General features: G+C 38.1%; 2 protein-coding genes across 2 annotated transcripts; one reads left to right on the top strand and one right to left on the bottom strand.

Moving 5' to 3' along the window:
* Positions 1–3,482: 3,482 nt before the first annotated feature.
* Positions 3,483–12,570, top strand: LOC121753753 (enhancer of mRNA-decapping protein 4-like). Its single transcript, XM_042149003.1, has 12 exons — positions 3,483–4,700; positions 5,279–5,328; positions 5,404–5,560; positions 5,651–5,869; positions 7,075–7,203; positions 7,525–9,111; positions 9,616–9,975; positions 10,048–10,167; positions 10,710–10,880; positions 10,999–11,160; positions 11,273–11,398; positions 12,026–12,570. The coding sequence occupies exons 1-12, from the start codon at positions 3,774–3,776 to the stop codon at positions 12,332–12,334; spliced, it is 4,317 nt and encodes a 1,438-aa protein (XP_042004937.1). The 5' UTR covers positions 3,483–3,773; the 3' UTR covers positions 12,335–12,570.
* Positions 12,571–16,036: 3,466 nt separating this feature from the next.
* On the bottom strand, positions 16,037–16,768 carry LOC121753747 (chaperone protein dnaJ 11, chloroplastic-like). Its single transcript, XM_042148995.1, has one exon. It carries the CDS (start codon positions 16,693–16,695, stop codon positions 16,243–16,245), a length of 453 nt encoding a protein of 150 aa, XP_042004929.1. The 5' UTR covers positions 16,696–16,768; the 3' UTR covers positions 16,037–16,242.
* Positions 16,769–17,101: the final 333 nt, after the last annotated feature.

The following is a 17,101-nucleotide window of genomic DNA, read 5'->3' as shown; positions in this document are numbered from 1 at the left end:
ATATTTTCTTTCTCTCTTTCTCTAAAAATTTTAGAAAGTAAAAAATTAAAATAAAAAAATACACTATGAAATTATTAAATATGGAATAAAATTTAAAATTATAAATTTAATTATCAAAATAAATTTTAGCTAAAATTAATTGGATTATGATTCAATAATTTTTTTTAATATTAAATATTATGATTAATTAAAAATTAATAATTTAGTTTTAATTAAAAATTTTAATTTTTAATATTGAAAAAATAATCAAATCACAATCAAAATTAAATTTTTCTAAAAATTATTTTTATAATTAAATTTATAATTAATATATTTACGAATTTTATATTATTTTTTATTTTAATTTTTTACTCCCTAAATTTTTTAAAGAAAGAGAGAGAATAAAGATATGCATAAAGTGATTGACAAAAGTAAGGTGAATAATATCATTTTAGGTACTCAAACTATAAGAAAATATCATATTTAGTACTAGAGAGAAAGATAAAGAAAATATCAAATCCAGTATCTAGATATGAAAGTCTAAAAATGTCCTTCATGCTTTTAGGGGCATTTTTTGTGCAAAATTGTGATGAATAGTGAAAAAGTATAAAAAATGACTACCCATGATATTTTTAAAGTTTAGGTACTATTTGTATGCAAAACGCATAGTTCAGGGACCATTGACGCAGTTCACTCATAAATAAAATGGGAGTTTTGGGATATTTACAATAATGCCATTTAGATTAAAAATATAATTTAATTAGAACTAAATCTATTAATGAATTTGTACATTTAAATTCTGTCAGTTTTCATATACATATAAGTAACATTACAATACATTTGATGAGATTAAAAAAATAATTTTTTTCCATGCACTAAATTTTTAATCGGCAGTTTCATACTTGAATGCATTAATCAAGAAATGAGACTGGTCTCATTCTAACACGAAAACTGAATAAAAAGTTAAAAACGCTATGTGAAAGGGATTTACGTGGAACACGTAATGTCGTTTTTAATTATGACAATAGGAAGAGTTTGTATATTTGAATTCAAGAGACTCTTAATTATGAATGTAATGACAAGAGTCTTGCACATTTGAATCCAAGAGACACTTAATCAAATATATTCATATCACCATCCAACAATATATAAACGAGTCCATACATACACATTCTCAACCTAAAAATTGAAGAGGAACGGACGAACGGTGGTGGAGAATAAAGGGGAATGGGTGAAGGAAGAGAGATTTGGGAATTGGGGATGAAGCAGCGCCACTGCAAAACTCATTTCTCTTGACGCTAGAATGAAATTCTATTTACTATGTATGGTTTGTACATTTCAATACTACTTATATATTTTTTTCTAGTTTTAAAAAAACCTGACATTTAGAAAGCCCTTTCACTAATAGAGATCCCAATCACGACATTAGTTATAGCCCTCTACTATCAGTAAGGATTATCAAGTAGGCCGACCCAGTGTAAGATATCGAATACAGATCTAAAACTTCTAAAATATAATAAGTGATCAACAAAGTAAAATTGAACTAGGACGGAGGAATAATTTTATTGATATTTGGCTCATTTGTTGGTCATGATGAGTATATTTTAAAATTAAGGGTTTAAGATTTATGTTTCAAGGTTTGAGTTTTTAGTGTATAGGGTCACTATATTGCAATGAAATGAATGTTTTGAAAGATGGTTGAGGGTAGTTAAAAAAGTATAATGAATATTATAGTGGCAATAATCTAATTTTAAAGATTTATTTTAATACTATAAAAGTATCTATTTGATAATTTCAGTATACTATTATAGTGATAATAGATAATTAATTTAACTATAATTTATATTTTCTATCTTCTATCAATGAAAAATTATTATATTGATAAACTCACTTTTGTATGTCTGCGTGAATGTCATTTAATACTAATAAGTTATTTATTTTTAGTATAATTATAATCTTTCTAAAATTGATATGCACACTTTAATTTAATTTCAAGTTTATTATCATAAATAATTATGGTAAATAGTGTTTAATATGCACCATACATAAATATATTTGAATTTTCTACATTCTCATTATTAATTAATTAATGAGATTAATTATGTTGTTTGAATGTTTCATTTTTATTTTTTCCGCTTCTTGATTATCAATAACTAAATAAATTTTCATTCACATTAACTATAATTAGTAATTCATCATATTTATTTAAAAATTTATAAAGTTAAATTCACAATTGTTTATAATTTAAACAAAATATTTTATAATTGGAAGAAAATAAAATGGATCGTGCATAGCACGGGTGTGATACTAGTTTTGATTGAGAGGACGACTCTCCTCTCTTTCATACTATCACCGTTAATCAATTTTTATTCTTGTTAGTATTTCAAAAGCTTTTTTTATACTAGTACTTATCTTAAGTTTTTGATAAATAATGTATTAAGGTTTATTTCCATAATTTCAGTTTTAATATATTTTGTACTCCACCTTTGTTTATTTCCTTCTAAATTCAAAGTTGGATTATGAGTTGTAAATCCGTATTAGTTAAGTAAAAAATTCCTTTTATTTTACGTATGATTCTTGTGCGTATGAGAATTGGGCTTTTTCTTTTTTTGGTAACTGGGCCATAATTGTTATGGGAAGAAATTGGGCTATGATTTGATCATAAATTACAAAATGACTATATTTTTTCTACTCGCTCATTATTTGTTGGGTAAGAGTAGGTCAAGGATGTGGATGGATAGCATACCCAATAAGTGAACTTGTTAGTGGATTATTATTTTCCATTTTTAGAAAAGTGGACACTTATAATGTGATTCCGAAATAAATAAAATTGTCATTTTTAATGAAATTGAGTGAAGTCAAACTTATTCAAATTCATGTTGATTATGATAATTGGAATTTACTAATATAATTCTAATTTGTTGTCTGTATCTGTATTTCTTGCTTTCAAAAAGTAAATTATTATTAATACATTCAGTCATACTACTTTATTATCTTTTGTCTCTTTCACATTGATATATTTAAATATATTTCTTCTTTTTATTTAACATTCACCATTAAACAATAACTCTTAAAATTCTATACTATTATTTTTAAGGATTACATGTATCTAACTGAGAGTACAAATTTACTTTTTAAAATACACACTATTATTTCAAGTTGAGATATCAACTCATGATTAAATGCAAATGCTTTTTTGACTAAAGGTTGAAACAAACAAATGAAAAACTTTTGATGGTAAAAGAAAGTGAATATATCAATTGAAGACAAAATTTGTGTTTCACTAATTCTCAAATCCATCAATATATATGTGACTAATTTTAATGAAATCATAACAAATAGACCCTAGGCCCTAATATAAGCACTATAGTATAGCACTAGTCATAAATCTAATTTGCAATCATTTAAAGGACCAAAGTAGTATATTCAAAAAATACAAGGACTTTCTCGGGAAATATGTCACTGAATGACGCCATGAATCTTTTTTCCGATCAAATGAAAACTGGCGACGACTGTAAAAACAATAATATTTGTGAATCCATCTTTCTTCATAATTTGGTCGCTTAAAAGTCTCTCCTCACTCACTCATCACTCCATCCCCATACCCCCAAATCCCTACATCGGATCTCCCAATTTCTCACTATTATAATCCACTTCTCAATCAATCTATAGATGCCCGCTGCTCTGAATCGACCGGAAAATCGATCAGATCGTTCCACCTCAGATTCCAGCTGCAGCAGTCGACCCGCGCCGATCGGTTTGCTTGATTGATTGATAGGTAGATACAAATACAGATGGCTTCCCCTGGCAATCCCCACGCACCAGGCGGAGGTCCCTTCGATATGCACAAATTGTTCAAGCCCTCCACACCGCCGCCTCAGCCGCAGCATCCCACCTCCACCCCCAATTCCAACCCTAACCCTCAGAGCTTCCCCAACAACGTCAGCAATGCTAATTCCAACCCTAGTTTGGTATCCGCCCCCTTCCCGGTCCCGTCGGCATCGTATCCGCCGCCCACCGGCGCTGGAAGTGGAAACTACTCCTATTCTCCCCAGACGTCGCCGTACCATTACCATCCGGTGTACACTCCCTACTCCAACCCCCCTCCGCCGCCGCATCAGGAGTATGCTAATGTGCACCCTCAGAGATCGATGTCTTATCCCACCCCGCCGCTCCAGCCACAGCTGCAGGCACCGCCTAATTCGCAGCACCAAAATAATTTTCAGAACCCCCCAAATCCCCATCCCCAAAACCCTAATAATCCAGGTGCTCGTTTGATGGCGTTGCTGAGTGCGCCGCCTTCTACCATGGATGTTGTTCCGCAGCAGCTGTCAATGCCTATGGCTCAAATCCACCCCACTTCCTCCTCGGGCTCTGATTTTTCTATGCCTCAGAATGTGAACGTCTTGCCCTCTTCTGGCCAGGGTATGGCTGTTTCACATCAGGGCCCGGTAATGCGGATGCCGAGTAGTAAGCTGCCCAAGGGGCGGCATTTAATCGGAAGTAATGTTGTTTACGACATAGATGTTAGATTGCCTGGAGAAGTGCAGCCTCAACTTGAGGTTACACCCATCACAAAATACGGATCAGATCCTGGACTTGTTTTGGGGAGGCAAATCGCGGTCAATAAGACTTATATCTGTTATGGGCTGAAGTTGGGGGCCATCCGGGTGCTCAATATTAACACTGCTTTGAGATCCTTGCTTAAGGGTCTAGCGCAGGTTGCTACCACTATTTGCTTATTAGATTATTATGTTGTTTTCACTTAAGTATGTCAAATATTGTTTCCCTTAATTGATTTATTAATTATTAGTCTAACCCTGTTGGTTAAACCAAATGTAGTTTCTAACTGCTTATGGTCATGTTTTATTTTGCTTGCATCTTTGTTTTGGTTAGTTAATGGTGTGATGCAACTAAATGTATTCTCTGTCTTAAAAGTTCTGATTAAGCCGTCTTCTGGCATTAGTGAAAGGGAGTTCTTCTGCTGTGGGAATGGAATATAGTTTTACTGATCGTACAATCTTTCTGGATTCCAGTATATGTTACACTAGTGGAATTTGATAGTTTACTATTAGTTCCTTGTAGAACTTCCTATATGATGATTGCCTTGTTAGCTAGACTTAGTGCACTAATTTGTATGATATCCCATGGCATGATCTTTGGTTTAGAGTGGTAGAATCACTCTATTGATCTTAGTTGTGGTAATTTCATGGTGACATGTTTCATTTGTTAGCTTGGCTCGTCAATAGCATCAATAAGTTGTCCTGATTTATGTATTGAATGGTGAACTTTCTTGCAGAGAGTCACGGACATGGCCTTCTTTGCTGAAGATGTTCACCTTTTGGCTAGGTATACTCTTCGCCAGCTGTTTTTATACTTCACACCAATTAATTTCTCCTTAACATGCTAATTTGCTCCACACAGTGCAAGCGTTGATGGGCGCGTTTACGTGTGGAAAATAACAGAAGGTTCTGACGAAGAAGATAAGCCTCAGATTACTGGAAAGATAGTTACTGCCTTACAAATTACTGGAGAGGGGGAATCTCTCCATCCTAGAGTTTGTTGGCATTGTCATAAACAAGTATACTGCCCTTTTATATATGTTCTGTAGTTGTGTTTTTACACCTCCCTGTCACAATAATAGTTAACCAAGTAATTTATCCTTATTCAGGAAGTTCTTGTAGTGGGAATCGGTAGGCGCGTTCTGAAGATTGATACTACAAAAGTTGGAAAAGGTGAAAAGTATTCAGCAGAGGAACCACTTAAATGTCCAATTGAAAAGTTGATTGATGGCGTCCAACTTGTTGGCAGCCATGATGGAGAAGTGACTGACTTGTCTATGTGCCAGTGGATGACCACCCGCTTGGTATCGGCTTCAGTGGATGGAACGGTTTGTTTTTAAACTCTCTTATTTCATGATGGAATTTTATTTACTGCCTTCATTGAGTGCTAGCCTTGATTGATATGAATAATGACATATCAATATTTAGTAGCTACTGTACATTTCTTGCTATAACATGGATAGAGTGGACATTCTCCTATGGATCAAATATATTAGTATTATCAGATCTATCTCCTTTTTACTTCCACACTTTATTTTCTTTACAACATATGTTGTCAAGAAAGCTAAGTATGTTTGAATGAAAAGTCTGGATTAAAATTTACTTGGAGTTTGTTAGTAATGACTGCTGTTATAGATTCTACATTACGTGTGAATTTAATGATTATAGTCAGTCGACCCTGCAAGAAAATGTCATTCCAAAAAAGGAAAGATGCTGAAATATCAGGATCTGATGATGAATCAATTTTGGATTACATAAAAAATTCTTAAAAGTAGATCCTTATCTATCTGTACCACACGTGGGGACTATGGAAAAAAAATACTTGGTTGAAGACTTGTTACCATTCTCTGCAAGCTGAAAAAGCAATGATGGAATAAAGTAGAACACTCATTTTTTAAATGAATACAATGAAGATGCAGATTTTTTTGGGGGAAATAAAGAAGCTAGTCAAGCCACGACTTTTATCGGTTTGACAATAGGTGCTCTACGCATACAATGAAGTAATCCGAACAAATACCGGAAAAATTTGATAGTTGATACTAATTTTACATAACGTCAACATAGAATATAGGGGTGAAAAGTAACACATGACAGATATTTAATAAAGCAAGAAAATGAAATATGATATAAAACTAAGGAAGATTTGAAAATAAGGTATGTGGAATGTGATTAGCTGCCTTATATCATTTGCATACTTCATTGCAACTTAAGTCTAAAGAGCCTCCTTAGATTTGTAAAGTTTACTCATACTATCAAAATACCACTGAATGATTTATTTTTAGAGCATCCAGACATATCATCCACTTTACTTGGTAATTTGGTACTTGATCAATCAAGCAATATCTGTAATTAATTGTGATGATGTTTTAAATAAAAATCTTCATTAACACTACCATACAAGAAATTTTTTTTTGCACTTTTGATGTTGAGAAAGAATGTAAACTCTGTATCTGCAATTTCCTTCTGCACACTTAGGCCACCCCTTTTCTGATAGCTTTGGTGATTCTCATACCTGTTCTGTTTGTAACTGCAGATAAAGATTTGGGAGGATCGCAAGTCATCTCCAATTGCAGTTCTCAGGCCACATGATGGACAACCTGTCAAATCCGTGACCTTTGTGGCTGCTCCTCATCGCCCCGATCATATCATACTTATCACTGGGGTACATGCAGCGGATAATTTTCTATATTTCATGTTCTGAATTTATTACTCCCTCTGTCCCTGAAAAATAGGCCCATGGATGGATGGCACGAGTTTTAATGTGAAATTGTTGGTAAAGTAAGAGAGGGAAGGGGAAAAAGTGAGTAAAGTATGAGAGAGACGGGAGAAAAAGTGGGACTATTTTTTGTTGACACCCCAAAATGAAAAAAAATTGGACTATTTTTTGTGGACGGAGGGGGTAGTTTTTTATATTAGACATCTTCATTTTGACGGTGTTCTTGATTTTCTGTTGTTGCACTCAATTGTCAAAGTGTTCTTGCAGGGCCCCCTAAATCGAGAATCGAAGATATGGGTTTCAGCAAGTGAAGAAGGCTGGTTGCTTCCTAGTGACGCAGAATCATGGAATTGTATCCAGACGTTGGAATTGAGAAGTTCAGAGGGCCGACCAGAAGAAGGTTTCTTCAATCAAGTAGCAGCATTGTCACAAGCTGGCCTTCTTTTATTAGCAAATGCTAAGAGAAATGCTATTTATGCTGTGCACATGGAATATGGTCCTAACCCAGCAGCAAGTTGTTTTGATTATATAGCAGAATTTACAGTCACTATGCCAATACTCAGTTTTACAGGGACAAGCGAAGTAGGACCTCATGGTGAACAAATCGTTCAAGTGTATTGTGTCCAGACACAGGCTATTCAGCAGTATGCTTTAGACTTGTCACAGTGTCTGCCACCCCCTACAGAAAATGTAGTCTATGAGAAGACAGACTCTAGTGTCTCACGAGATGCTGCCAGTATTGAAGGGATTGCTAGGATGGAGCCTTCTGGCAGTAAACCAGCAGAGATTTCTATATCTAGCACAGCTCCCAAGGCACGCCTGCATGAAAGTGGCTTAGATAATGCATCAACCATTAGGTATACTGTTGGTGCTGCTTCTGGTGAGTCACCAGCTATACAAGAGTTTGCTACCTCAAGTATGGAGTCCAAACAAGTTAATTTGTCCAAAGCTGTTAATGAAACTGATATGTCTCTTGCCACTTCAACTCAACTCCCTCTGAGTCCCAGGGTTTTTAGATCTCTATCTGGTTTTAGTCGATCAAGCAGCATTGAGCATGGTCCACCAGTTTCAGAGCAGAAAGTGATTGAATATTCAGTAGATAGACCAATGGATGGTGTTCATGGAAACTTGTCTGATGTTGCTTCATTGGATGATGATTCTCAAGATGATATTTCTGCCGCTCTCAATCATCCGATCAAGTTCAAACACCCCACTCATTTGGTAACTCCTGCTGAGATATTGATGGCCACTTCATCCTCTGATGTTAACCACGCAATTGAGCCCCAAAGTGAGGGTGAGCGTAATATTCAAGATGTGGTAGTTAGCAATGATACAAGGAATGTTGAGGTAGAGGTCAAAGTTGTTGGCGAAACAAGATTTAGTCAAAGTAATGATATTGAGCCCCGAGAAGAACTTGAGACTTTTGTGTCAGAAAATAAGGAAAAAACCTTTTGCTCTCAAGCTTCTGATCTTGGAATGGGAATGGCTCGGGAATGCCGTGTCTTGTCTCCTGAAATGTACACTGTGGAGGAAGCTAGGCAGGTTAGTGGGACAGATCGAAGAGAAGCAGATACCCAACCCTCTACCACAGTGGAAGAAGGTCATGACTCTGCAAAGGATGTGACTCAGAAGGATGCCGATTCTTCAACCCCTTTGGCTGCTCAACCAACTGCACCAACTACGAAAGGGAAGAAGCAAAAGGGAAAGAGTGCTCAAGGATCGGGTCTATCTTCGCAATCTCCTAGTGAGTTCAATTCAACTGATTCTACTGTTGAACCAGGTGTTAGCTCTAGTACTCCCCAGGCAGAAACTGGAGTTTCTCAAACGCTTTCCATGCAAGAGATGCTGAATCAGGTGATTTTACTTTCATTTTTGTTAGTATTTATGATAGATCTTGCATCAGTAATTTTTTAGCACCATTGTGATACCTTTCATGATTTCTAATGTCTGCTCTTTTATCCTTGCACCTCGGTGAATATTTGTTTCCATCTGAATTGTATGCTAAATAGTTGTAGGGCTAATGAGAATTCTTCTCATGACTTGTTATTGTTTGTCATTCTCATTTTTGTATTTGACTATTTTTACATCCCAAATTGAGCAACGTTTACGGAAAACTTAGCGGCCACATTTTCAATTTGGATACCTGAGTATGGGAACATATATTTGGAGCTAATGCTCAACATGTAAGTTGATTTATGTTTTTTTAAATTAGTTTTTATTGCTTTGATATTACAAGTCTGCAGTCTTATACATTGTTGATATTCAAGTACTGCCAATTAATGTGGGCTTACTGTATCTTGATGCATCAAACTATTGCCATTACTTCATTTTTACTTTTTTTGCTTTCTTTTCTTGCAGATTGTGAACATGCAAAATGAAATGCAGAAACAAATGGCACTGATGGTTTCTGTTCCAGTTACCAAAGAGGGGAAAAGACTTGAAGCAGTCTTGGGAAGAAGCATGGAGAAAGCTGTCAAAGCCAATTCTGATGCTTTGTGGGCTCGTCTTCAAGATGAAAATGCAAAACAGGAAAAAGCAGCTAAAGAGCGCATGCAACAGCTAACGAATACAATCAGTAATTGCTTAAACAAAGACTTGCCTGCTATCATAGAGAAAACTATCAAGAGAGAACTGACCACGATTGGACAATCTGTGGCACGCACCATTACGCCAGCCATTGAGAAAACAATTTCCACTTCCATTATAGAGAGCTTCCAGGTTAGAACCTCAGTTAGTTTGCTTCTCTTTTGTTCAACCATCTATTGTAACTTACATGATTTTTGTTATCAGAAAGGAGTAGGTGATAAAGCTGTAAATCTGTTGGAAAAATCAGTCAGCTCCAAACTCGAAGCTTTGGTTGCTAGGCAAATCAAAGTTCAATTTCAAACTTCTGGCAAGCAAGCTCTTCAGGTATTGAACAACAATATAGTTGACTTGCTACTTCTGGTGGTTGCATTTCCTTTTTTTTCTTTGGGTGAAGTTCTTGTAATTTTTTAGGAGTATCTATGTTAAAAGATCAAAGATCTGATTCATGCATAACCATGCTCAATTGCTTTGTTTTGCTTTGAATTGAAGGTTGTAGATAGAGGGGACATGTAGATTATATCATTTTCTAGCCTAAAGCTTTCTAATGATGTAATGAGAAACCAAACATAATAATGTTATTAGTTTTGCATTGAAGCCATGAACTAGCCAACTGGGAGCTTTGTTATATCAATATGTTGCAAGACATGATTAACTGGATTTTCATTATAGTAGAAAATATTCATTTTTGGTAACATGTTTCTATGGAAATGATTTAGAATTCCTTTGCTGCACCAGAACTTTAGAAATTTCATTGCTCTGTTGTATATTGACATCTTTTGGGGACGTCAAATATACCTTATGCAGTTGCTAACACCCTTTGTCCACCCTGAATCGTTTGTATGATCTAGTCTGACTTTGCAATGCAGGAAACCCTGAAATCGAGCCTGGAAGGTTCTGTAATCCCTGCATTTGAGATGTCATGTAGGACCATGTTTGAGCAGGTCGATACAGCATTTGAAAAAGGAATGGTTGAACATACGTCAGTGGTTCAGCAACAATTTGAGGCATCACATTCTCCATTAGCGCTTGCACTAAGGGTACTAAAGTTGATGATGTTTTAATATCACCATTGCTACTTTTTAGGATAGCTTTAGTCTAGAGCTTATATCATTGTACTTCATATCCACCTAAAAGTAATTTTATTTTACTCTTCAGGATGCTATAAATTCGGCATCATCAATGACTCAAACTTTGAGCAACGAGTTGCTTGATGGTCAAAGAAAATTGTTAGCTATTGCTGTATCCGGAGCGAATTCTAAAGCTCCAAGTCTATTGAGTCAACTAAGTAATGGTCCTTTGGGTTCACTTCATGAGAAGGTTTGCTGTTTTTATTTTTTTGTTATTTTTCTTTGTTGGCTGTGTTATCTAGAAAATTTAAATCCTTTCTGTCTATAGCTATTTCATCTGATAAAAGGCTTTTCTGTTTTAGCTTGAGCTTCCCCCTGACCCGACCAAAGAGCTATCTAGATTAATGGCTGAGCGCAAGTATGAGGAAGCTTTCACCTCTGCCCTACAGATGAGTGATGTTAATATAGTATCTTGGCTGTGCTCTCAGGTATTGTCTGTGCTGATGATAGTTACATGCCTTACTCTGAGTTCCTGTGGTTGGGTTCAGGTTTTTACTTAGGTAGCTTTGGCACATGGTTGGAGAATGATGAGGCTAATTGCTAGATCATACTCGTACCAATGTAGGAATATGGCTAGGAGGTTGTAAGATGGATTTGATCAAACTTGAGATGAGGCTCACTTTGTGTCTCCTCATTGAATGTTTCACTTGAAAATTGAAACTGGAGAGGATTGAATAACTTTTGACACTCAACAAAATGATAGTCAGTTAGAAAACTGAAAATATTATCAGTTCACATGGTAAAAAGACAATTTACAGAGGAGAGATGCATGAGAAGATTGTGTGGCCTGTTGAACCTAGTGAATTTGGATTACTAGCAACAAAGATGTTTGTGTTGGACTAACTCTATAGTGAATTTGATAAAATTGTGGATCTAATGAAATTCGTTGTGTATGTCTAATATGACCCCGTACTCACTATACTCTTCATACCTAATCAAAACTTGCTCAACTTATCTTGGGACTGCACTATATTCTATTTATCTGCATTAAACAGCATACAGTTTTCTAACGTGATTATGTTTTTATTGTAATGAATTTGTATGGTTTGGCCCAGGTGGACTTACCCAGAATTTGTTCGGTGAATCCCCTTCCTTTGAGCCAAGGTGTACTTCTCTCCCTTCTACAGCAATTGGCTTGTGATATTAGCAATGACACACCTCGTAAGTTAACGTGGATGCGGGAGGTTATGACTGCAATAAATCCAACTGACCCGATGATCTCAGTACATGTACGCCCAATCTTTGAGCAAGTATATCAAATACTAAATCACCAGCGCAACCTTCCAACGTTGGGCGGTACTGAACTTGCCAACATCCGCTTGATCATGCATGTCATCAACTCCATGCTCATGAGCTCTAAATGATTGATGTGGTTCGCTGGAGCCATTCGGATTTGGGTGCTTAAATCTTTTGCCTTTTCCCCGAATGATAGGACCATTGTTAGCAGCAGTTTGTGTGAATTTTAACTATGCAGTTTTAGTGAGTTTTTCCATATGCAATTTTGTACTGTGGTACAGTGTCTGTCCAGTTACAATTCTGTGTCTGGATTCGACTCTTTTCCATTTGTTTGTCATATTGATTTTCCCAGTTTCATTTGAAATATATATATATATATATATATATATATGCAATTAAGGGATATGCTGTTGCAGTGAGTGGGCTGAGCCCTACTTTGCCTAAAATTTAGTTATTCGTTCATGTTTTTCCACAAGCCAAATCTAGTGATTTGGAGTAAAATATACCCTACTATGAGAAATTAGGTGATCAATGAATGCATTTTCATATGCGGCTATTCTCTCTCTTTCTAAACCCTTTTTGCTCTATCCAAATAAGGTGACAATGAGAAATTAGGTGTTAAATGAATACATTTTCATTTGCTATATTCATCACAATAAATTAAATTTCATCATTAACCAACCATTTTACGCAATTCAATATTTGTCCCCTTATTAAATCATATAATCCCCTTCCATTTGCTACTAGACGATGCAAAACGCTGTTGTTCTATCCACGTGTTATAAATAAGTTGCCACGTCAATAGTAATTGTTTGAAAAGAGAGGATGAAATTTGCAAAAAATTGTATTACAATTCTGAAAAGTGTAGGACATACTGCAACAATTCGACAATCTTTTGTGATTTATTTGATAAGTTGCCATTATAAATTTAGTTCTTAGTATGGCACCCGCAACGCGTCTCGCGAGTGTCCCTTATCTCGTCCCTCCGAGACGAGACAGCCACGGGACGCGTTGATGGAGAGTATGGTCGACATCATGTATACGTGCTTCAACATTATCAAAGCCCCGGCTCGTACGTGGTTCATGGAGAGTATGGTCGACATCATGTATACGTGCATAATCTTGCACAACATGATTGTCGTCGACGAAGGACCCGAGGCGGGAAATTGGTTCGACCCAGAAACCCCCGAAAGCTCTACCGCAAGTAGTCCGCCTCGCAGTGGAGTGCATCCGTCTTTGCAAGATCGGTTGTCTATTCGGGCAATGACACGTGATTCTACCGCCCACGTCCAACTCCAAGATGATCTAATGGAGCACATTTGAGCAAATTTTGGCAACCGGTAGACGCACATGATCTTTCTTCTGCTTCTTTGCGCTTTGAGATTTTGAATTTAGAGAGAGTGAGCGGAAGAAATTAAATTATGTATTTTTAAATTTTTAAAGATTTTTAATTATGTTTTTTTTAATTTTTTAAGAATTTTAAGTTGTAATTTTATTTTATTTAATGAAGTGTGTTTTTATTAATTGGATTTGTTGGAAATAAAAATAAAAAATGAAATTGAATGAATAGTTAAGGGATGAGATAAGAGACGGATAAAAGATTGAGGGTTGCAGGCTGTCTCTTAGTTAAGAGATGGAGTGAAAAGTACAGTGGGGTCCATAAATAATTAAAGGATGAGAGGGTCAAGAGATGGCGTTGGTGCATGTGGCCTTAAAAGTGTCCACAATAAGGCGGACACCCCAATAGCCCTACCCCAGTTTTTGTCCACAGCTCCAATTTTTTTGTCCATAGCCCCAAAATTTTGTTTCCACCCACTATGGTGGACACTTCCAATAGCCCCAAATTTTATAATCAATTTCATTTTAAAATGTTTTTAGTTTCAATCAAGTATAATTAAAATTATCGCAATGTAAATAATTAGAAAACGAGGTAATTGGGGCCGAATATTCGTTGTATTGCAAAAGGGTAAAATTATACAACGAAAATTTTAAAAAAATACAACTAAAAATTCACACGGCGCCGCCACCTCCCCTACGTGCCCACACTTCTTCAATCAAATCGGCCTGGAGTGTGGTATGTGATGTCGTCCTGCGCATATCAGCGAAACGTTGGATCAAATATTCATTGCTCCGTGGTACGCCCATCTGGATCGGCGCGGAGGCAACACTGTGACTTGTACTTGCGCCCTCTTCCGGTGCCCAGCGCTCTGCCGCAAATCCTGCATCTTCTATTATCATATTATGCAATATGATACATGCTAACATAATATTCGCGACATCATCTTCGTGCCAAACTCGTACCGAACACCGTATAATAGCCCACCGCGATTGGAGGACACCGAAAGCCCGCTCAACATCCTTCCTAGCACCCTCTTGTTTGCGCGCAAAATATTGTTTCTTCGGTCCAACCGGTTGGCGGACAGTCTTGACGAATACGAGCCACCGCGGATATATCCCATCTGCCAAATAGTAGCCCCTACATACTGCGTGCCGTTGGCTACAAAGCTGATTTCTGGACCCTCCCCCCGGCACTCATCGTTGAAGAGCTGCGATGACTGAAGAACATTGATGTCGTTGTTCGAACCTATCACACCGAAATACGCATGCCAGATCCGCAAACGGTAGTCCGCAACGACTTCCACAATCATCGTTGGATGTTTGCTTTTGAAACCAGTTGTGAACTGGCCTTTCCATGCCACGGGGTAGTTCCTCCACTCCCAATGCATGCAATCGACGCTTCCCAACATTCCTGGGAAGTCGTGGATCGAACCATGCATATCCAGCAGGCTCTGACACTCATCAGGGGTGGGCTTACGTATAAATTCCCCACCAAAAATTTCTTGGATCCCCTTACAGAACTGCCTAAGCACCTGGAGGCAAGTCGTCTCACCCATCTGTAGGTATTCATCGAACATATCAGCTGGTCCGGCGTAGGCAAGCTGCCGAAGTGCAGCGGTACACTTTTGTAGCGTAGACAGCCCGATCCGGCCAGCGGCATCACGCCGGAGGGTGAAACACCGGTAACGCTCCGCCAAATTCGTCGCTATATAGTTGAACAGCGGTAGCGACATCCTGAATCTTCGGCGGAATATCTCGGGTGGATAACGGGGGTTATCCACAAAGTAATCAGCCATTAGACGCTGGTGCGCACCGACGTGGTCTCGTGGGATGGTCCGCCGACGAGTAATCGCACGAGGGATCGCAGACTCCGCCTCCTCCGCCAAGCGCGCAACATCTTCTTGGGCGGCCTGATGTTGCACATGTTGAATCAGAGCATTCCAAGTGTCTCTCCACAAATTGTCCATTTCTGACCACAAATTCTAGTGAGAGAAATTTTGAGTGATGAAGAGTTGGAATGGTGTGAAAATTATGAATGGAATGCGGTGTATTTATAGGTGAATTAAATTGAATTAAAAAAAAATCGCCGCCTATAGCCGACGCTATCCGCCGCGTCCGCCCCGGACTAGCCGCGTCCTCGCCCCGGAGTCGGCGCATGCCCGTCCGGCCCGCCGCCTACCACTCCCATCTCCTCGTCCGCCCCGGGGGCGGACAACTCTTCCACTATGGATAGCCCCGAGATAGCCTCGAGGCGCCTAACTATTGTGGATACTCTAAATCAGACTCTCCACAAACATCTAAGGAATGTTGTGTAAAGAGATAAAAAGCACAGCTACCAGCAAACTGGAAAGGAAGTCTGAAACCTTCTTCCTCTTGGCTATTAATTCTTACTAGTATTTTATTTCCGCGTCGCAGTCGCCTACAGCATTTTCTATTTCTGAGAACAGATCTTCAAGGTAGCCAATGAGATTAAATTTTCTTCAATCACAACAAATTCTCAATTATCAGTCTTCATTAATATTGTACTTTTCTACACCGGGGAATTAATTACATTAGGAATTCCGAACCACAAAAGGTTAAAAAAAAAGCAAAGAAACATCGTATTCTAATAATTTCCCCTTCTAAAATCGGAAAAATCAAAAGGATCGCACAAGCATATACATACGACTTGTTAATTTCCTGAATCGTGATTAACAAATCACCAGCACTGGTCCGTCTCCCAGCGACGCGTCTGGTAAAATCTGCCCCTGCCAGGGCTCCGGTAACCGCCTGCGCCGCCGGGATTCCACCGCCCGCGCGAATCGACAGTCAAATTGAGATCGTACTCCGCCCTAGCGTTCGGATCCGAGAGCGTGGCGTAGGCGTTGTGGATCTCGATGAAGTCCCCGCCGTCCGCGGACGTTGCGATCGAGGAATCCATGAATCGCGCTCTGGCGTCGGGGTGGTGCAGCTTGGCCAGCGTGCGGTACGCCGTCTTGATCTCCACCTGCGAGGCGTTCCGCTTGACGCGGAGGACCTCGTAGAGGCTGCGGCGGTCGGGCGCCGCCGCCACGGCAAGCTGCGCCGCGTCGGCTCGCACGGACATATTGCGGGTGCGGAATTGGTGGAGAGGAACCGGCGATGTCGAGGCGAGAGTGGGGCTGTGTAGCATCGAAAATTCGGAATGGAAACAGAGATTTTTTTGGATTGGAGAGAAGAAAGGAGTGAATACAATTGCAATGGGTGGAGAAGAAAGGGTTTAAATGCAAGTCAAGAGGGGCGCGTGGGCCCCACCCGTGAGAGGGGAAAAAGCTGTGTGTCTGATGATTTACTGTGTGCTGACTTGGCACACTGTATTTCCTCTACACCTCAATAGCGTCTACTCCACATTCTATATATTTTGTCTCTACTCTCTATAATAAATTGGTTTAAAGAGAGAATATAGAAATTTATTTTTAAATACTACTATAAAAATTAGATTTTTTGAGTGAGATAAATTAAATAGAAAAATTGTTTATTATAATAGGGAGAGATGGAGCGGTTAGCGTATATGGTCGATTTTATGTCATTATTGAGTC

Source organism: Salvia splendens, chromosome 11, assembly GCF_004379255.2.
Source record: "Salvia splendens isolate huo1 chromosome 11, SspV2, whole genome shotgun sequence".
Taxonomy (NCBI): domain Eukaryota; kingdom Viridiplantae; phylum Streptophyta; class Magnoliopsida; order Lamiales; family Lamiaceae; genus Salvia; species Salvia splendens.
Note: the sequence above shows the minus strand (reverse complement) of the source record. Positions and strands in the feature narration are given on the sequence as shown.

Coding starts and splice junctions, on each gene's coding strand:
- LOC121753753 (XM_042149003.1), top strand. CDS start 3,774: ATGGCTTCCCCTGGCAATCCCCACGCACCAGGCGGAGGTCCCTTCGAT. Junction 7,204..7,524: donor ATATCATACTTATCACTGGG/GTACATGCAGCG, acceptor GTGTTCTTGCAG/GGCCCCCTAAATCGAGAATC. Junction 10,881..10,998: donor CATTAGCGCTTGCACTAAGG/GTACTAAAGTTG, acceptor TTTACTCTTCAG/GATGCTATAAATTCGGCATC.
- LOC121753747 (XM_042148995.1), bottom strand. CDS start 16,695: ATGCTACACAGCCCCACTCTCGCCTCGACATCGCCGGTTCCTCTCCAC.